The sequence below is a fragment of the Thamnophis sirtalis genome, unplaced genomic scaffold (genome assembly GCF_051295495.1).
Source record: "Thamnophis sirtalis isolate CommonGarterSnake01/CBP01778 unplaced genomic scaffold, rThaSir2_p1.2 scaffold_2, whole genome shotgun sequence".
NCBI classification, from domain to species: Eukaryota; Metazoa; Chordata; class Lepidosauria; order Squamata; family Natricidae; genus Thamnophis; species Thamnophis sirtalis.
The window spans coordinates 97,476,616-97,497,169 of record NW_028261382.1 but is presented as its reverse complement, the minus strand read 5'-3'; the positions used below and the strand labels follow the sequence as shown (position 1 = coordinate 97,497,169).

General features: G+C 53.7%; 1 protein-coding gene across 4 annotated transcripts in view; it reads right to left on the bottom strand.

The window, feature by feature from the left end:
* Nucleotides 1–1,091: 1,091 nt before the first annotated feature.
* The window catches only part of KMT2A (lysine methyltransferase 2A), a 36,018-nt gene continuing 16,555 nt past the window's right edge, over nt 1,092–20,554 (bottom strand). The window contains exons 9-36 of one of the 4 annotated variants that reach the window (XM_087706448.1): nt 20,388–20,519; nt 20,139–20,252; nt 19,345–19,491; nt 19,128–19,223; nt 18,776–18,896; nt 18,286–18,399; nt 17,626–17,810; nt 16,833–17,006; nt 16,426–16,536; nt 16,144–16,217; nt 15,707–15,903; nt 15,331–15,437; nt 14,376–14,513; nt 13,581–13,772; nt 13,378–13,495; nt 13,209–13,287; nt 12,221–12,381; nt 11,598–11,759; nt 7,169–11,246; nt 6,789–6,857; nt 6,285–6,349; nt 5,909–6,103; nt 5,742–5,816; nt 5,390–5,568; nt 4,823–4,926; nt 4,486–4,569; nt 4,189–4,318; nt 1,092–4,044 (exon numbers count right to left, since the gene is read on the bottom strand). In XM_087706448.1, the coding sequence (XP_087562574.1) occupies nt 3,769–4,044; nt 4,189–4,318; nt 4,486–4,569; nt 4,823–4,926; nt 5,390–5,568; nt 5,742–5,816; nt 5,909–6,103; nt 6,285–6,349; nt 6,789–6,857; nt 7,169–11,246; nt 11,598–11,759; nt 12,221–12,381; nt 13,209–13,287; nt 13,378–13,495; nt 13,581–13,772; nt 14,376–14,513; nt 15,331–15,437; nt 15,707–15,903; nt 16,144–16,217; nt 16,426–16,536; nt 16,833–17,006; nt 17,626–17,810; nt 18,286–18,399; nt 18,776–18,896; nt 19,128–19,223; nt 19,345–19,491; nt 20,139–20,252; nt 20,388–20,519 (7,677 nt within the window). In that variant the 3' untranslated portion in view covers nt 1,092–3,768. The remainder of the gene's footprint in view (nt 4,045–4,188; nt 4,319–4,485; nt 4,570–4,822; nt 4,927–5,389; nt 5,569–5,741; nt 5,817–5,908; nt 6,104–6,284; nt 6,350–6,788; nt 6,858–7,168; nt 11,247–11,597; nt 11,760–12,220; nt 12,382–13,208; nt 13,288–13,377; nt 13,496–13,580; nt 13,773–14,375; nt 14,514–15,330; nt 15,438–15,706; nt 15,904–16,143; nt 16,218–16,425; nt 16,537–16,832; nt 17,007–17,625; nt 17,811–18,285; nt 18,400–18,775; nt 18,897–19,127; nt 19,224–19,344; nt 19,492–20,138; nt 20,253–20,387; nt 20,520–20,554) is intronic. The other 3 variants (XM_087706445.1, XM_087706446.1, XM_087706447.1) reach the window with 3 other exon arrangements.

Genomic DNA, 20,554 nt, shown 5'->3' with positions numbered 1-20,554 from the left:
CAGCTACGGCCGAAGTGGGGGTTGGAGCCCTGGCCCCCCTTTTCCTGAGCATATTTGCACAGAGACGAGATGGGGAGGCCAGAAAGAGCAGGACCGAGGCTGCACAGGAGGGGAACTGGGTGGAGACGGGACTCCATCTCAGACAAACCTGCTGAACAGGAAGCGTGGGGCTAGTAGATGGGCCATCCGACTCTAGAGGAGGAGGGGTCTTCCTGGTACGGGAAATATTGCATTAATCCAGCCTGTGCGGAGAGCAAGGAGTCAGCATCAAACCCCCAGGCCTTTGGGCCTGACGAGCCAGTTCAAATGGGGAGGTTTTCTCCTCTCCCGACTCCCCTGCCCATCAAAAGCTGCTGCAGTGGCCCTGTCAGGTGCCCCGAGAGTGGCGGCCGGGAGGAAGGCCCTGCTGCCATTTTTTTATAAGCGGCCTTGAAGATTTTGTTGGAAGGTAGGTACACTTGCCAGTCCCTCTTGCCCAGGAGCAGCAGAGATGGAGACATCCATCTGACTTGTGTGACTTTGGGGAGCCACAGAGGATAGCAGGGGCCAAGTACAGTGCGATTCCCAGAAGGACCGTTAATAGGTAGCCAAATTGCCGGGCTTTACCTTCTGGCTTTCAATTGTATGATTGGTTGATCGTTATGAATAATAACTCTTAGGTATTACTGAGTACGAGGGACACGGTGGCTCAGTGGCTAAGACGCAGAACTTGTTGATCAGAAAGGTTGGCAGTTCAGCGGTTTGAATTCCTAGTGGTGCATAACGGAGTGAGCTCCCATTACTTATCCCAGCTTCTGCCAACCTAGCAGTTCGAAAGCACGTAAGAAATGGAAGTAGAAAAATAGGAAGCACCTTTGGTGGGAAGGTAACAGTGTTCTCTGCCCCTTCAGCGTTTAGTCATGCCAGCCACATGACCACGGAGACGTCTTCGGACAGCGCTGGCTCTTCGGCTTTGAAAGAGATAAGCATCGCCCCCTAGAGTACGGAACAACTAGCGCATATGTGCAAGGGGAACCTTTACCTCTACTACTGAGTACAAACACATCCTTCGTTATTGAGAATATCAATAGAAACCCCATCCTTTGAAGCAATAAACTTGACATGTTTATTAATTAAACTATCACTTAAATAAAAAAGTGCATAGAAAATAAACATGTTTAAAAACTCCTTTTTTTGTACAACTATATACACTTATTTTTACATTCAGTCTTTCAGTCATTTCTTAAAACTATTGAAAGTACTTCCTTCATCCCTGTAACAATGACAGGGAATTAACACTGATGCAGCACAAGCAACACATTTCCTCTTTTTAAAGAAAAAAAAAAACTCATTTTGGAAGAACACAAGAAAAAAAGACAAAATTGGTTTTACATGATAAGTTGCTTTTTGTACGGACCAGAGAGCCCTGTTTATGTAGCTTTTGCAAAGTGGCTTGAGACATTTATTCACTACCTGTAGCTACTGAAGACGCTGGATCCAAGAAACACCACGGGCACGGTGCTTGGCGGGAAGGTGAAGCTGCAAGACCTTATTAAGAGACCAGAAAGCGCACAATGCAGGCGAGGAGCTCCACCAACTGGAATCCCGAAAGAGGAAGAGGCGGAGGAGAGAAGCAAGTTGTACAAGGATTGACTATTAAACACAGAAGAAGGTCAGGAGTATCCACAGCAGCCAAGTCCCCAGCCTCACTTCCGGGAGGTCTGCACAGAGCCCCCACCCCGCCCTGCAGTCGGAGCCGGGTGCAGTGGGGGCGGCCTCCGCTGCCCGTGGAGCCCTTGGCGTGTGGCTTTTCCTGCCTTTTCAGCAACTGGGACACAACCATTACCTAAAGGGTTAAAGAGAATTCAAAGCCAGGCTTCAAGACACAATGCAGTACAATATTAGTCCTATAGATACCTTATTTATAGTCATAAAAACTTGCAGGCTTTTGGGGGGGGGGGGAAAGAGAGAGAGAGAGAGCAGGAGATGAGCCAGCAACAACCTGGCCAAGTGACATGATTCTGCGCAGAGGATGAATTTGACTGAAAACCTGGTATTGCTTCGCAACAAAGAAGAGAAGATTCTTGCCCAGCCCTTTGCAGTGACCCGCTTTTCCTTTAAAAAAAATAAAACCTTTAAAGGGTGGACTGACTTAGTATTCTTCGATCTCACGATCTGTCAGTTCTTAGAGAGATACATTCATATTTCCAGGAAGCTGCCCAGCCCAGCTTCCTTTCGCTCCCTTCTTCTCCTTGCCGCTCCGGAGGGGCAGCCTCTGCCCAGCCTCCCTCTCAGGTGCAGCGGGATTCTGGGGTTCAGAGCAGCTCAAAGCAGCTCCGCTACTGCTCAGGACAGCCAGATTAGCAACAGCAGCAGCAGCAGGAGGAAGAGGAGGAGGAGGAGATGCCTGTGAAGGGGCCCCAACCAAAGCTTGAGACGAAATCCGGAGCCTTCCGAGGAAAGGGCGGACTCTTCTAGCAGCCGAGACGGAAAGAGCAGCTTTAGGCAGCAACTGCCTCTTCCTTTTAAGCCCACCTGGCGCCTGCCTCTTTCTCCCAAAATGCCCCCTAGGGGTACGAAGGTCTGGCCAGCTTGGGACAGCAAAGGTGACGGTCAGGAGCCCCCACTCCTCCTTCCCAGGAGAGGGGCGAGTGGGCTTTGCTCCCCTGAGAGAGATGTGCATCGCCTGCCTTGAGCTGCCTCGTCTCCAGAGCAAGAGAGACCAGGGCGGAGCCTGGGGAGAAGCTGGCCTGAAGTGAGGCCGGAGAGGGAGGGAAGCTTAACGTCCAGGGAGAGCCGGTCGACCACTTGACTGCTGGAGAACGGAAGACCCACCAAACGGTTCCATCCTCCCCTGAAAATGGGAGGAGGCGTCTGAAGGGGCAGCCGAAGCAGCACCCAGAAAACTCTCCTTCCCCTCCTGAGGGAGAGGCTGGACGTGCCTGAACCAACCTTGGAAAGAGCATCCTATTAAAAATAAAACATTCACCCTTAAAATGGATTCTTTTTAAAGTCAAGAAGCAACCATGACTGAAAAAATAGTCTCCTAAGTGCTCTTTCCTATGAAGTGCTGCTCATAGAAAAATATACAAAATATATTTACATTTATAAAACTTTTAAATACTAAAATGTAAACAGAACCAAGGAAAATCCAAAGACTTAATTCGAGATGGTGCAACTGAAGGAGGCTCTTTCTGGAGGCCTGAAAGGGGAGAAATGGATTCCACAAAGTCCAGCCTCCCTCCCCTCCTTTGCACTCCCAGAGCAGCTCCAGCCACACTGACCAGCGCTTTGCCTCCCCACAAAACAGGCTGTGCTCGGACTTTGGGGGCCACTGCAGCACTTCTGAGACGGGGGGGCCGGTGGGGCTGAGCTGCCCATGTTCAGTGGGAGAGGCGGAGGCTCTCTGGGACAGAAGCTCCTCCTCCTCCTCCTCCTCCTCTGAAGGTCTGCTTCTCCTCCTGAAAGCCCATCCAGAGATCTGCCCAGCCAAGCTGCTGCCTTGGGATTCCTCCTCACTGGCCACGGGGATTTGGGAGAACCGCTGCTCAGCCGCCAGCCCAAGCTGGAACAGGAGGGCAGGGCGCACATTCCAAACGTGAAGAGGCAACCAGGCGCTCGTGCCGGCTCGGCCCAGCCCACGTTCCCATTTTCTCAGTCCCACAGCACACCAAAGTCCACCTCCGCTCTGCGCAGGGCATGCCAGATGAAGCCAACGTATCTGTGGCTGCTTGAGGGGCACCAGCACCTGAGCCTCCTGTGGCCGCTGCGGTGGCTCAGCTCGACCGCTCAGTTGAGGAAACGCCGGCACTTCTTGGCACCGCAATTGCAGAGCAGCTTGTTGCTGGCGTCTTCAATGGGAAACTTGTAATCGTAGGTCAGCTCTTCGCCACGGTAGATCTTGCGCACAGCGAAGATGACGATGTGCTTCTGCCCATCGATGTTGATGACCCGGGAGTAGCAGTTGGGCTCGCAGGAATGGTTGATGAAGCGTGCTGCGTTCCCATGCATGGTGGCGTCCACAACCTCCGAGTCATCGATACGGAACATGTAGCAGCCGATGCCCTGCGGGACAGAGAGCGTGTGTGACGGCGGTGAGATCTCCAGAGCCACCTGCCCGGCCAGATGGGGCCGTCCTACCAAAGCCAGACCAACCCACCACTCCCGCAGCCTACAGAGCTGGGCAACTGTTCCTCAAGTAAAACTCACCTTGCTGTCGTAATATTTCTCGCGTTTGTCAGTTAATATGGAGCGAATCACGTTGCCAGCATATTCGATCACCATCTCCCCTGCATCAATGTTCCTTTTGCAGAAGAGGCCCCGTCCGTGGATAGGAGACCTGGCGGGATGGCAGAGGACACAAGGCTGGCAAGCCTCGCTTTGTTCCTGGGGGCATCTGGCAAGCCAGCCTGCCTTCCGACATCTCCAAAAACGCCACAAGCTCCCCCGGGGCTGGTTCCCGAGGTTCCTTCTCCCCAGCCCTTTTCTCTCCCAACTTCCACTTGCCTGTAAACCCCAACCGCCTCCTTGGAGGTCTTCCTCAAGTGTCGGAAGCGCATGGGCATCGGAAGATCCATGCTGGTTGCCCTCCTGAAGACAGAGGAGGAAGAGCCGGCTTGAGGGCTGGCACAAGCCCTGACGTCTTCTTCAACCTGAGCGTCTGAGGCAGCCCCAAACCTCCTCCGTGAAGCCTGACAGGCCGCTTCCCCCCCCCCCCCCGGCTTCTTTAGGATCTACTACCATCCACTGTGGCCTACAGCTCAGGCTCAGGAATCCCCCTCCTCCCATCTGCAATGAGTCACAAAAAGCCACAGCCTGACAGCTTTTCCCTCCTGCTACGTACCGGGCAGATTTCAGCTGCACCTCCTCTTCCTCCTCATCGTTGGGATGGTACTGTGGGGGCTGGCGATGTTTAGAAGCCAGAAAGTTGAACATGTCAAGACCAGACTTCCTGCAGTGCAGAGGAGAGGCATTACGCATTACATCGAGTGCCACGACAGCAGGATCCCCAGCTATGCTCCAGCCCAGAGAAGGAGAGCAGCAAAGGAAGGCTGGCCTGGCCAAAATGCCTCATTTCCCCCCCCACCTTTGCTCTGGCCTCAAAGAGCCCATTCCCCCCCCCCCCCGGTCCCCTGCGCCTCTCGTCTTTGAGGTTGCCTGCCTTTCTCCTTTAGCGGCTCTGAGCCCCTGTGGAGGACTGTAATGGTCTGGAAAATGGGATAAAATACAACACATGAAGAACTTTTGAACAAAGAGAGGCAAGCGGAGAACAAGGCTTTTGGGGGGAAGCGTGCTGTGCCCACCCCCCACATCTTGGAGAAAGGGTGCTGCTCTACGCTTCCCTCTCTCCCTGCGAGGCCCCGAGGCTTCTGCCGCCTTGGGGAGGAAAAGGGAAGGAGCAGGACTCCACTTGCCTGAGGTGCCCTTCAGCCCTGGCAGAGCCGTGGGGGTTCACGGGAGGCTCCTTGGCCTCCTCTGGCTGGTGGAACCTGAACTTGTAGTTGGAGCAATGCTTGGCTCCACAGAGTTGCTCTATCAGGAACACAACCGCGTGGTGGAGAATGCCCAGCATCTGCAGCCCACTCACACCTGGAAGAGGGAGAGCAGAGCAGAGGCCGAAGGGCTGGAGAGGCTGCTCCCGCCCTCTGGGAAACAGAGCAAGGGCTCTTCTGCACGGGGGGGAGGGAGTCGAGCGCAGCAAACGGAGCCTTGCCCTCTCGGTGTCCCCCCCCCGTGTCCCCTCCCCCCGCTGCTGCTGGTACCTGCGAAGGAAAGCTGCTTCAGGCGGGCGTTCGACCGAGCTTCTTGGACCTTGTCTGTCAAGGACTTCCAGGCTTCTAAGGGGAGAAGGGGAGAATGCAGCATTTAGGAGGAGGAGGAGGACACATTCAACGGTGTCGACCAACCCCTTGGATGCTCCTGGGCCCACCTTCAATACTCTCTGCACAGATCTGGAAGCCATCGTCACTGGAGATCTCAAAAACCAGCCCCTTCCTGGGCTTCCTCTCTGCAAGGCTTTCTTTCCGCTTCCGCTCCTGCTGCAGCCAGAACATGAGGGGAGAGCTGAAGCTGCCTTCCTCCTCCTCCTCCTCCTCCTCCTCCTCCTCCTCCTCAGCATTGGAATCTGGAGGGAAAAAAGGAGCCCTCCTGACGCCTCGGCCACACAAATCATCCGCGGCCAAACGGAAGACGTTCCAAGAAAAGTTCCCGGACATTTGACAGCAGCAAAGCAGGACCGCGACACACGGACCTCCACGTCCCGCAGTTCTCAGGCAGGGCAAAGGACGCCTGCCCTCACCACGTACCTGCGCGCTCGGACTCGTTGGAGGCGGACGGGGTTGGCTGAGCTTGTGGCTGGGGCTGCTGAGGCCTGCGGAGAGGAGGAGGAGGAGGAGGAGGAAAAGGCCGAGAGGACCATTTCAGCTGCACCTTCAACGTAACCGAGACGGCTGCCACCGCTCAGCTCAGCCGTTTGACAGGCATCACGGTGAGGTTTGAAAAGTTTTCTGGGAGGCCCCTCCGCGTTTGATGGGAGAGCAGATTTGCAACCGAAGCCCTTTGGCCGCAACCGTCACCCGCACTTCTGACGCCTCAAGAAGCGCCAGAGATTCTATGGTGCTGAAGCCTCAGCAAATGTTTCTAAAGCGAGAACTGGAGCTCCGTTTCCCTGGGTGCTTTGAAACCCACTCAATTTCCACTGGCATCTTTGGCACAGTGGGAGACACCCAAGAAGGCCGGTGGGTGGGTGCGGATGGCCTTGGGCGCTTCCTCCCCCCCCCCCCAGGCTTGGTCCCAAAAGACCCACTTACCCTGCTGGTTTGTGGGCTGGCTGCAGGACGTCTGTGGCCTCCTCTGGTTGCACCCGGGGCGGCTGGGGCCTAGGAGACAACACGGGCAGGCAAAGCAGAGCTTGGAAGTCGGGCTTACCATAAACGCAGCCCCACTGAACTGCGAGACTTTCCCCAGGGCGGGGAGAGGCCAATTCTACGGCAAACTCTGGCAAGAGCACCCGGTGGCGCTTTTAGAACCCCCAAAGCAGCCCGAACCAACCGCTGCCCCTCCCCCTCCCCCACCCCGTTGGTCCGGCATTAGGGCAGAGGGGAGCCGCCTCTCAGCCAGCACCCCAGAAACACTGAGGGGCTTGGCTGGAAAGGGGGTGGGGGTGGGGGACCGTAGCTCTCTCTCTCACCCTCCGCCTTGTGGGTCCTGGGCTGCCACCCTCGTGCCTTGTGGTGGGACGCATTGGCCAGGGAAGCTGTTCCAGAATGGAGGCGCCCTGGGCTTCTTCCCGGATCCTTTGCTGCCCACAGGGGTCGGCAAGCGCTTGACTTTGGATCGGGCCCTGGTGGAGCCCAGCAGGGTGGAAGGGGAGCTCCCGGAAGAGGCTGTGGGGACGCAGGGGGACGATCTGTTTCGCCCCGCGGCTGCCGCATCCATCGGCTGGGGGAAGTCTGAAAGGGGAGCTCCCTGGGAGGGGGGCAGGTCCAGGTGAGCGGGGGGCGGCCCAGCCTTGCAAGCCAGGAGCTGAGTGAGAGGCTCAGACTGGTAGGCGCTTCCAGGATCGGCAGACGTGCCCACGGCCTTCGGGGGAGGCAAGACAGAGAGGCCGGTGGCGAGGGCAGCCGCTGGCCCCACAGAGGCAGACTGGGCCAACGAAACCTCCTTATGCGACAGAAACATCCTGGGCGCTGGCGGCGGTGCTGAAGCGGGCTGCTCCGGGAGGCTGAGCCCTTCTCGCGTGGCTTTGATCAACAGGCTGCCGAGGGAGCTCATGTCCGAAACGCTCGGCACCTCAGAGCCTCCTTGTCCCAACAGGTGGGGCGGGACCGCTGGGCCGGGGGTAGGTGCTGGCAGCGGGGCCGCCTTCCGCCCGGGGGGAGGAGAAGCTACGCTGGGAGAGGCTCCAAGGGCTGCCTCTGTAGCAGCCGCCTCCGGAGGCAACAGGGGCTCAAAGTACATGACCCCTGGCTTGGAGCGCTTGACCAGGCTGGGCACGGTGCGGGGACACGCGGCTCCCAGATCAAGCAGGCCTGGGTGGCCAGGCGGGGAGGACCGAGGGAAGTTCATTGGGGCCAGGTCTGAAGAAGCTGCGGCAGAAGGAGCAGCCGACTTCTTGGCCCTTCTTGGCAGGCGCGCAATGGGCCGCTTCTTGCCGAGGCCCGTGGGAGGGGGTGTGACCGCAGGCCCAACATCCGCCCTTGTGTTCGCCTCAGGGTCGGGCAGCTGCTGGACCCCGATCAGAAGGCTTGAGGCGGGGCTGCCGAGGGCTGCCGGGAAGCTGCCGGTGCCGCCGGAGGGGCTGGCCGAAAAGGAATGCAGGTGCTGGTGCTGCTGAGGCATGGGCAGCAGGCCTTTGCTGGCCGCAGGGAAGAGAGGCCTGGTGGAGGGTAAGCCGGGGCTGAGGCCTGCAGCCAGGGCCAGGCTGGCCGTGTCCATGGGGCCCAGCACAGAAGCCCCGGTCTCCATGCCGGCCGGCCCGGAACTGATGGGAGAAGAGAGCTGAATCTTTTGGGTGAGGCCGTTGGGCAGCGTCTGGAGGACGTACAGAGGCTGCATGTTCTGGTTGACCACCAGGAGCTTCTCCGCAGCAGCCTTCAAGTGGAGAGGGGCCGTCTGCACGGCAGCGTTTGAGATGGGCGACGGGCCGGGCTTGTCGGGGCCACTTGGCCCATACTTGGGATTCTGGAGCGGGAGGGAGGGAGAAACGGGGAGGCCGGGGGTCCCGCTGCTGCTGCCGCCACCGGCCAGATCTTCCCTTGGTCCACAGGGCGGGCTGCCCATGTGCTCTGCTTCCAGGTGGCTCTGAATGAAAGGGTCGGGGGTCAGAGGGCCCTGGGGGCTTGGGGCCACTCGCGGGCTGAGCAATGCTGGCTCTGCTTCACCGGAGGAGGCCTTTTCTGCAACCGCCCCTCTCTTCTCAGCAGGGTCCGAGGAAGGGAGGGTCAACATGGATCCCTCCCCCGAGGTGGCGAGGGAAGGTTCTGGAATGACTGCAAGTCTGCTGTGGTTCTGACTGGGGACTGTGGGGCTCCGGGTGGTCAAGACCGAGAGATCGGACGGCAGCTCCAAGGGCAGCTCAAATTGCTCCTCAGCCGAAATGGAAGAGGAGACACTGCTGTCCACCGGCTCGGCTGTCGGCAGCTGCTGGGAAAAGACTTCAAAGAGAGCCATGTCTTTGCCCCGGTTGCTGTCGAGGCCCAGGCCTTCTCCCAGAGTCAGGAGCTCTGAGGACGAGGACTCCGGGCTCTCCCCCAGGGCCTGCATGGAGGGGGTGTTTTTGAGAACAAAGTCCATGATGTCCGAAGGAAGGATGTTCCCACAATCGTCGCTGTTGTTATTGTCGGAGTCGGACTTCAGCAGTTCTGTGCTGAAGGTGTCCAGCAGGTTCTTCTCCGAGGGCTCCGTGTTGGCACGCGGACGCCGGCCGACAGCTTCCAGGGAGCTCAGCTGAGCTTCCAAAGGATCTTGAGTTTTGACCCGGCAATTCTCCATTTTGGGATCAGCTGTTTTATGGCCAACTGAACTCTTGGTCACTTGCATTTTCTCCCCACTGTCTTCGCTTCGTTCGAGTTTTAAGCTTTCCGTTCCATTTTCTTTGCCGCTCCTTTTGCTTCCTGAATTGATTTTCCTCGTCGTTACTGTGATGCTTGCATCACTTTCCGTTCCATCGTCCACCCCGTCCAGCTGAGAGATTTTGGGGAGACTGATCTGTTCCTCTTCACGGAACAAACTATGAGAAGCCATGTGCTCTTCTGAGCTCGAGACAACCGTCCGGGTGAAGTTGTAGTAATACAGGTCCTCTTCGTCCGACGTGCTGAGGTCATCAGCCCCGTCCACTTGGCCTTCAGCTGACCGCCGGCCTCTCTTCTTGCCAGTGGAGTTGCTGTAGAAGGGAAGGTCTTCCTCACCGTAGGACCTCACGCCGTACAAAGGGGTCAGACCAAAAAACATGTTGGATCTGGCACGGGCACTACGCCGAGGGTATCGCCGCTTGTAGGACCCATCTTCCGGTTCTTTGGCTCCGTCCTGAATCATCAAGCTGCTGTCCTGGACAGGAAGGTTTGGATAAGGGGGGTCACTTGGGGCCACTGAGGAGGAAGCACAGCTTTGAGTTTCTGGGACCATGCAGTCATTTCCCGAGCGCTCCGGAATGGAAGCCGGTTGCGGCACCGATGTGCAAACCCCTGGCTGAGATTCCGCACCGTGTTCTCTCGGAAGAGTTTTGGACTGGTTCTCACCTTCCATCTTGAGTGGAGTCAGGGTTACTTTCACTGTGCGCTTCTGCGAATTCTGCAAATCCTTGGAGGTGGCCATTTCTCCCTGGAAAGCAGCTTTGGACGCCTCCTGGCCAAGCAGGTTATGGTCAGTGAGTTTCTCAACAGCAACGCTGTTATACTGCGGCGGCTGCGGCTGCTGCTGCATATGTCCGGAGGTCATTGCCCGATGAACCAATTCTGCCTCCACGCATTCTTTGTGGCTGCTTGGGAGGATGCTTAAACTTCTAAAAAGCTTACTAGAATGTCTCTCTTTTGCCCCCTTCTTTAGTTTTCCTCTCCTCTCTCTCCCCACAGAAGGTGCCGGATCGTTTGTGCACGGAGATTGGCTCCTTGAAAAGGGCGAGGTCTTTGCTTCCGGGGCTTCATAGAAGCAGTTCGTGTCTGTCTGTGTCAGATGCTGGTCTTTCTCCTTCTTTGGGGGGTTCTGATGCAGCAGTGCAGAAGCTACGGGTTCTTTGGGGGAGAAGAGCCCAGAGGGGGACTCTAGGAACTTCCCTCCCTTGCTTGGGTTTCCATCTGGGCCAGAGAGGCTTTCTCCTGTTTTTGGATTCCCACAGGAAGCACTCGGATCTTTGGGGCTCAGCAGCTTCCCTTTCTCTAATTTGGCAGAAAAGGGCCCTCCGGAAGGCCCGGTGTCAAAGGAGAGGGTTCCCTCCCATGGAGAAGCCCCTCTGCCTCCGCTTAGGATGGCCGGACTGGGAGGGTCCACGGTGTCCTGGAGAGCGACGTGCGAGGCTGCTGGTCCCACAGAGAGTTCGGTATGTTTGATGCTCACACTGTGCTCTGGGACGGGACTCCTGCTGGCTCCTGAAGAGACGGTGCTGTGCTGAGCGTTAGTGGCCCCAACTCTGGTGGGAGGCAGCATCCAAGACCTCACTGGCTGTGGAAACAGAGATGCGCTGGGCCTCCGGGAGCCAATGCTTCGAAGTCCAGAGGATAAGAGAGGATCTCCCACGGTTACGATCTCATGTGTCACAGGGGTGGGGCTTCCTAGGGAGAGATAATTTAAGAAGAAAATTGAACACAACGAACCTCAAAGAAACCTCATCCCCAGGGCCAAGCGCTCCTTGTCCCTAGCTCAGTTCTGCTTTTGACCTCGGAAGGCAGAGAGAGATGGGCTTTCTCTCAAAATGACACACCAGGAAAGGGAACAAAATTTCTGCCAGGCTTTAAGTTACAACAGGGCTAGGTTAGTCTTATCTGGAAATACTTTTTAAGGTATTTAAATTAAATAAATAAATGTCTGGATATAGTTTTTAAGTAAGAAAAAGAAACATTCCATATTCTCAAGCTGTAGTTAAGTCAAAAGCCGTCACAGAAAAAAAGAGTCGTGAGCCAGACCTGCAGAAGGCAATGGCCTCGAACCCGGAGTTCGCTGGGAAGGAGCAAAACTCGGCATTCTGATGCGCAGAGCCTTGAAGTTCTGAGGATGTGGAGGAAGATCTGCCGAGGGAGGGTTTAGCTCAGCTGATGCCACATGACCATCTCTGGGTGGAATTTCTGCTGCAGGAGAAAAACGGGACCATCTACATTAAAATTTTATCTAAATCTAAATTAAAATCAAAACGTATTTGAACAATTTCAGGGGGAAAAGATCAAAAAGAATCATTTCTCCTCAGTAACTTCTATTTCCATAGGAAAGGGAAATCAACTAGGAGGGAGGAAAATGTTGGGAGGGGGGATTTCATGAGAGAAATATTGCTCCAGTGACATTTCTGAGAAATTCCGCCTGCCCTTCTGTTCTCCAGTAGGCAAAGGAGACTCAACTCCGAAAGGAGGCATGTCTTAAATGCCAGTTTCTAGAGGAAGCCACACTGGCCACTCAGCCCCTTCCTGCCTCCCTCTGGAGGGGGATTTCTGCAGTATTTCTGCAGGGGAACCTCTCGGCCCCCACTCCAAAGGCAGCTCCTGGAAAGGAACTGGGCCCAGGGAAGACAAGGCTGTCCTCTTCTGCTGCCCCACACCTGAAAGGGACACTGGGCTGTGGACAATGGTCCGGTTGTCATCATGTTCCATGGTGCTGTTGACGTCAGAGTCTAGGAGAGGAGGACGGCATTCCATGATCTTGCAGGTGTAAACACAACGTTTTCGAGCATCCGTTGTGCTCCAGTAAACCCGGGAGCACCTGCACAAACAGGACAGACGCCAGGTAAGTGCTGGGACAATAACGTAATTTTTCTGGAAATGTTGAAGCCACAGAAAAAGGGACGTTTTGGAAAAAGAAAAACAAAATAATTTTAAATGATCCTGTCTCAAATTTAATTTTTCATGTGAATTCATTTAATTTATATTGACTATAAAAGTAAGTAATGTTACTAAGATAGAATAACTCAAGCTCCTTTTCTTTCAATGACTGTGTGATGATTTCTCCTGCTCTTTTTTTAATGCTGTTGTGTTACGGCGGCTGGAATCTCAAGCGCAGAGGACGACAAGAAGCGCCTGAGTATTTGGGGCAGAGTCCCTTTTGCAACTGCTGCTGCTCGCTCGCAACACAGGGACGTGTAAGGAAGAGCTTCTGTTGCGCACATTGTAAAAAATATGTGCAGGGCAGGAAAGGGATTTAGCATATGGATGCCGTACCTTAAAAGTGTTCACTCTAAAGGAAGGCAGCAACTGCCTTGTTTACAATCATTTGAAATTGTGATGGTAATGAATAACTTTACAACCAATCCTTGCATTTACAACCTTTGCAGGTCTGTAAAGCAAATGAAAGCTGAAGTAAGGCCTTAAGCATAGCTGTGCTTCACTTAATTACCAAGCTGCCAATTGCAATTGTGGTCACAAAATGAGAACTACCTCGTATTTCATAATCAAATTAAAAATGAACAATGAACAATAATAAGGAATCAAAAAAGTTCTTTGTCCATTTCTTGTGGGGAATCGGCCAACCAGCCCTGCCCCCCCCCCCCTCTTCCCGAAAGAGCTTGGGAGACAGGAGTGGCTTCCACTTACTGATATCCGACTGGAAAGAGCTTGTCTTCGCAGTCAGAAAGGTCGTTCAGGATGCCGAGACAATCGATGCTCATCGACCCTACGTGGAAGTAGAAGAAAGGCTGAAGCACAAGAACAGCAGGGGCACAAGAGGGCATCTAGTCTGGCTCCACTTCACAAACGGGCTTACCAATCATCACATGGATGTTCTCTGGTTCCAAACCGTTCAGAAACTTCCTCCTCAAGCTGATTCCTTCAAAATCCACAAAGACTCTCCTCAAGACCTCAAAGCCATTTTCTGGCACTATCTGCAAAGAAACCCACGGCAGAATAAGTCACCCGGGCAAAAAGCAAGTGAGGGGCAAGAAAAGGGGCAAGTGGCACAGGACGCACCTCTCCTTTGATCATGTCCTTGTGTCGTGGGCAGTACACCTTCTTATCCTCCAAGAAGACACAGTTTTTGGCCCGAGAACACATAAAATGGTAGTTACTGGTACAAGTGGCCAGGCAGCAGCCGACTGTGGCACCCGACTTCTGGCAGAACTCACATCGCTGCAAGATTGGCATGTTACTCTGATTGTCAAACTGCACAAATACTGCACGGTTAAAACGAATGTTATATATCTGATTATTATGATATCAGAGAACTCCTAATTGGCCCATCTTTCTTGCCCCTAGCTGTAAGCAAGCAAAGCTCCTGGTCTTTTTTTTTTTCTCTCTCCTGTTTTTACAAACCAAGCACATGTTTAGGGTTACCACATTGCATATTCCACTCATTTAAGCATACATTTAAATCTATTTACTTAACACAGCGGCCGAGAACGTTCAGCAGGCGCTCTGAAGCAATCCGAAGGAATCGGCACTTAAGGAAGAGGCTGAGCCTCAGTTCAACTGCTCGGGGCAACTCCCACCTTAACTGCTGAAAAGCCCCTTTTTACGCCCCACTCTGGCTGCTAAGACTCTGCCAAGCAGAGCCCATTCCACACTCCGCAGCAGGCTCCTGTGTTCCTGTCACTGGCATTACTGGAATAAAACAATAACATTGAATTCACAGATCTTTTTCTTTCAGAAGAAACCTTTTCTCCCTTTCTGAAAATGCTGCTCTGAGGTCCCCCAACTGGAACTGCAGTACAAAGACGCCCCGTTGCGCCTGGAGTTGGACTCTCAGCAGTCCCACCAGCTACCCACCAGCTGCTTCCCACGGATCACAGCCACGTGCACATTCTTCAGAGAGCCATCCTCCTCCTCAAACACTTCAGCTGACCACAGGGCACAGTTCACGTGGCTCCACTCGTTCTGACCAATGTAAAGGAGGCGGCCAGCATCCTGTGGAAAAGCAAAGAGCGTGCCACCAAAGGCAGAAGTCCCACCCTGTTCAGGGAGGAAGGGCTGGTGAGCAGGGAGGGTGCCCAGAGAAGGCCCATTATTTTGGTCTCAGTTGGAAGATGGCTTGATCCTCTGTAAATACTGCCAAGGCGCCTTCAGACTGTGGCCAAACGATCAGCCCAAGATTCCTCTCCCACACAACTGCTAAGCCAGATGTTCTCCATCCTCAACTTATGCCTGTTTTTCTTTTACCATGTAGATTTCCCCAATGCTTTTACAGCTGTTGGTATTCTAACAAAGTATCTGAATTTCATCATGAGATCCTAACCAATCTCTACCACCTCTGAGTCATCCGTAAAGAATGGGAAGAATCCCTCAGTCACTAATATTTTTCTAGTTCTCTTTTTCCAAACGCTTCCTGAAAACCAGGCAATGAATTCTGGGCCCGTCTTCTAGGCATGAAAGCCGGCTGGCCGGAGGACTTGGGGCCGGTTGCTCTCTTTTAGCCAAACCCACATTACAGGATTGCTACGGAGGGGAAACTGCGAGGCAGTTGGTGTGTTGACCATGTCTGCTGCTTTGAGCTGACTTTTTAAGTGGGATAAAAATGTAACAATCTCTTTGATAACATTACTGCCAAGTGAATTTGCTCACCAAAGTCTCGGAGGGATTTAATCGAATGTTTTTAACGGACAAACGAGATCGCTCTAAGGGAGGAAGGGGACTCGAGATCAACCTGCCAGGATTCGTTGAAGGAGACAGAGCCAGCAGGAGCACCTCAGCAAGACTGGAATCGGGGCCGTCTGGCACTACTTACGTTGCCTCCGTCATCACCGTACTTCAGGCAGAGAGCGCACTGCCGGTTGTCTTCCACATCCGGAGGCGGGGAAAGAGCTGGGCTGTCGTCTTGGCCTCTGTCGGGACCTCAAAGCAAACGGAAAGCATTAACTCCCAGGAAGGAATATGGGGAAGAAACGGGATTAGCTATGGGAGCCATTGACCCAGTTGCAAAAGGATGAGCAGTTAAGAGCTCTTTCAAAGGATTTGGTGGGGGGGGGGGGAGAAACGGGATGGATTTCATTTAGGCAGAAAGTGGGCCCCAAGGCTCCTCTCTGCTCCCCCAAAGCTGAAAAGCCCATCTTCCAGGAGAACCTCCCACAGAGAGTGCAAGAAAAGGAGGCTCAACTTCTCACTGGATAAGGGTGAGGCAGGGAGGTGCAGTGGCGTGGGGGAGTTTGGCTCTCCCGGCGCTTTGGGCTTTGGAGCTGGGATTATTTTCTTCATCAGGGGGGGCTGCTGCTGAGCAGAAGAGCTTTCTTCGCGTTCCTGCCACTGTGCATAGTTATGGTCAAGGGAGGGGGGCAGCACAGCGTTGGGCAGCATTCCACTGCTGAAAGACAGGAAGAGACACAGCCGTCAGTTGGATGCAGCTCCCCACTTCCAAAGCCCTCCAGCTCGTCCCTCAGCTCTCTTCGGAGACAGGGCGCCGCCAGAGGGTTCCTGCTTCTGGCGCTCGACCGAAGTTGCTGCATGCGGCCAGCGAGGCCATTCGGAAGTCCAGGTGGTTTCCAAGGGTCCCACCTTTGCTTAGCAACAGGGAGTGACTTTGTGAAGCAGAGCAATTACTTACTTTGCCGTGACTTTGTTTGGTTCCCAAAACCTTGACTTCTTTACATTGAACCATGGAAAAACTCGTTCCATTTGCTAAAGAGGAAAACCACAATTTTTAATAAGATTCAGTATTACTTTGCTTGTCATTAACCTTTTAAGAAAAGTGCCTCAGAGCTCCGGCAAATTTATCGGAATGTTGAACTTATGACAGATTTAAAAATGGTTTCTAGGAGAATCGGAGCTGCTCTGGGAACAAGGGCAACACCCACTTCCCTCCAGGCAAGGGCAAAACACAGCCTACCCTCATGAAGAAGGACTTCACCACACTGTTGGCCTTCTTGAGCTCCAGCTGCCCTCCGTCGGCATTGATGGCTGCTTGGATTATCTTAACAAGATCGTCGCTGAACTCCAGCTAGATGGGAAAAACAGGACCCACCTCATCAGGGTCCTTAAGGGATGCCTCAATACCGGCATTTCCATCGGGCAGCTCCCTGGCCCAGCCATGCCGGGGTCAAATGGGTGGCCTCCTCTTCACTACTCACAGGAGGGGAAACAGGGCAACAACCGTGCACGAAGTGGCAAGAGGATGGCGGCCTCTCAGTGCCCAGTGCCCCGCCATGGCCTCTTTTAACTCGGCTTCAATTTTCTCTCCACCCCAGCAGCAGAAGTCCTGAAAGTGAGGGTGGCCGACGGCGCCAAGACACCTACCACAGAAGAATAGCCTCCTTGGTCCATCTTCCTCTTCACGCCTTCTAGATCGAGCGGTGGCTCTTCTTCCTGCTTGCCAACCTCTGTAAGGACGGGAGGGTCTGGGCCTTTGGGAGAACTGTGTGAGGGTGGGCTTTCCTCTGTTTCAGGGTTCAGGTCAGGAGGTTTGGCTGCCTGAAGACAGATAAGAGGGTAGAACATTTTCTGCAGAATTTTACAAACAATATGCACAGCATAGTAATCGAGGGGAGAGGCTTACTTCCGCACATTAAGAAAATTAATGCCCCTGTCTCTGGGACAACAGTTCTTCCACCTACCGTTCCACACACCTGGGACATTAATGCCTGACACATTTTTAAACCTACAGCTCTTCCAATAATGCACAAGTATCCATTGCATTCAGCTACCTTGGAACAGGGAAACTGGGGGGTGGGGGTGGTGGTGGTGGTAGGGCCACCTCCCAAGACTTGACAGAGCCTTGGAAGAACGCAGCCATGGGGTCTAAGAGAGCTCGTTGGCGCACAGCGGTGTTTCTTCAGGATTCCTCCAACTTTAACTGACATAGGATAATAATTGGCATATGAACTGTGATGATAGTTGATACCAAAGCTTCAGTTCTTAGCACAGAATTGACTTCAGATTGTGTGATGCTTAGCTAATTCTGCTCCCCCCACCCCCCGCCCCCGGAAGTACTAGAAATTCTGTACTTCCAACAACCAACACCTCCTAAATAGACAGGCAGGCAAACGCGGAGTTGGCTTGTTAGTTTGGGAAAGAAAAAAGGTGGGCGTACCTGCCGATAACGCAGCAGGTGACTGGTCGTCCTGGAGTTCAGCAGGGCTGTCAAAACCTGCTTTAAAGAGAGCTGCAGCTCTTTCTCCAGGGCCAGCCGCCATTCGGGAGGATGCTGTTCGGTGCAGTTAATGCAGGTGTAAGCCACGCTCTCTGGAAGGTTAGAGAGGATCTCATACATCTCATCTGGAGAGAGAAATGGCGATGGTTTCCTGGGTGCCGGAAGGGTGTGTTGGTGCAGTGGTAGGAAAGGGGGGCGGGAGGATAAGGGCTTGACCATGTTCCGAAGTCTCAGGATCGGAAAAACGTGGCGCCTGCCAACTGACGCCAACTGACGCCAACTGAGAGGAAGGCGCCCTGCTGGGCATCTGGAGCCGGGGGTTCATACGGGAGTCTGCTAGTTTCAGTCGACTAACCCTTCCCCAAACCACCTCACGGCATTTCCGCTCACCTTCCGCGATCCAAGACAACCGTGAGACTTTCTAAAACTGGCTCAAGGCACAGATTGACACCGTCAATCATTTCTGTCTGTGAGCATTAGAGGAGTTTCTGGATACCTTTCCTGCAGGGTTTCCCCACCTTCTTCTTTTTTTTTAAAGCAGAGTGATCTGCCAAAGTAATCTAAGGGCGACGTCTGTTGGCCGCAAATGCTGTTCCTCACCAGAGAGGTCTTCGCATTTGGCGTGAACCCAGCGGTCACACTTCCCACACTGCATCATCTTGCTTTCGTAGTCGTCGTCATCGTAGCACTTGTCACAAAGGGGGCAGAAGTTCCCTGCAAGGAGCAGAAAACGAGGAGGTGGGCTCAAGCAGGCCGAGAGTCGGGGCCAAGCAGGGGCTGCAAGAAAGGCTGCTGGCCAGTCCTGTCGCTGGCTGACCGGGGGGTGGGAGGGGGGGGGGCAACGACACACACGACCCTTCTCAGTTCATACAGGTAAAACGGGGCTTATGGTGGGTTATTTAACAAACCACCGTTAAAACAGTGCAAGTCTTAGTGCGATCAATGAATCAGGCCGTGTGCAATTCTACCTAGGAAGCTGTCCGCCATCCCCCTTCTAAGGCCAGGTGGAAAAGCAAGACTTTCCCTTCGGGTGGAATGGCTGCCAACCCTCCCAGGCCTTGGTCCTCAATAGCATTCGGCCCTTTTGCACCTTTAGCGAAGAGTTTGGCACAATCGTGACACAAGGAGAAGTCATGGGACCATTGGGCATCCCACCCTTTGCCTGGAGTTGTCGCCCCACAGCTCTTACAGCGAACACACTTGGTGCAGATCTAGAAAGAGAAAAAGAAGCTTTTTTCCCCCCCTAAGAACACAATATCCAATAAGGAGAAGAAATCACAACAGTAAAATAAAAGACCAAAATACAAAAGGGGTACGTGAGAATGTCCATTTCTCCAGGAATTTGTATAATCACACCCACTCTCCTCCCCCCCCCTTTCTTCTATTTTGTTTGGGCAACAAAGTCTGCTGAGAGACCCCCCCGATTCCCCAGAAAAACATACCCACACTTTCTTCTTCTTTGTGGGCTTAGTTGGGTAGTTGGGTCCCAGGCACTCTGGGTGGTAGCTGTTCCGGCACTTATTGCACTCCAACAATTGCTGTGGGGTGGCAGAAAAGAGCCGTGGCGTCACACAAAGCCACACAGCATTTTAGGCTCCAAGGGGCCTGTCCGGGGCCCCTCAGCTCTGCCCCAGGTTCTCAGAAAGCGAAGGGAGTTACCTTGGAGGCCTGATGCTGCCTTCCACACACATGGCAGAACTTGCAGCGGCGACAGCACCAGTTTTCCAACTGGTCTTCCTGGGGCCGTTCGTTAACCTCTAAACAGAATTTGTGGAAAGGCTCACAGCAGACCTGGCAATAGACAAACTGCAAGCAAACAAACAAGTCAGCCAAGCAGGCAGGCCTGTCGCGCTTCTCTCTCTCCCTCCCTCTCTCTCTCTCTCTCTCTCTCTCTCTCTCTCTCTCTCTCTCTCTCTCAGTAAGTACCAGAAACTTTGGTGAGTGCCAAAGACCTTTTCCCCTTGGGAGCAATGTAGTAAATGACAAGGCAGAAAGTGCTGGGAAGTTCCAGCTGCTATGTTGAGTATCAAACAAATGACGAGTACCGAGATAAACATTTTGTGTCAAAATGCAGAAAACCAAATCCAAAGAATTTCAAAGCAATTGAGTATCAAGGTACCCGTCTTAATACGAAACTGGGTCCATAAACAAAACCGTCTGAAGATGCTTTTAGACCACATCCTAACTTGTCTGGGAGCAATTTCACTTCTACAGCAATCCCAGACTCCGCAACAAGGAGAAATGTTTTTTCAGGGCTGAGGAGGAACTGGCAGAAGTTGGGACCAGTTTGTGTTTTCAGAGGCAACTAAGAAACTTTTAAAACAACACGATTCTGCAAGAACAACGGATTGTTTTGATGAAGGATTCAATTCCATCCATGTCTTTCAAATGTACTTAAACAATGCAACTGAAAAAAAGAAACCCCCATACCCCATACCTGGCTCTTCTCTTACCTCCACGTTTCCGCTGCTGGCACACAGGAAGCAGACCACTCTGGGAGTTATGGGAATGGAGGTCAGGATACCCAGACCCCCCATTTCCCAAACGCTTTCAGCCACACAGTCCTCCTGAAAAGCAGAGAAGCAAGGCTGGCGTGAGCTGGCTCTGCCAGTCCCTCAAGGCTGCTTGCTGGGCAGGACCATGTGGTGAGAAGGGAGGGAACCGTCCCTCCTCCAGGGCCCAACTCAACGCTGCCTTGTTACCTTGAAGTCCACTCGGATCCTGTGGACCCCGTCGGTCAGAGGCTTCTGCTTGGAAGGGGGGGTGTTGTTGGACGAAGGGCTCAGGGTGTTGAGGGCGCTGCTCTCTGGCTTGCTGACTGGGAGGGGCTTCTCCTAGGAAGATGGGAGGCACGATATTTCTTTCCTTC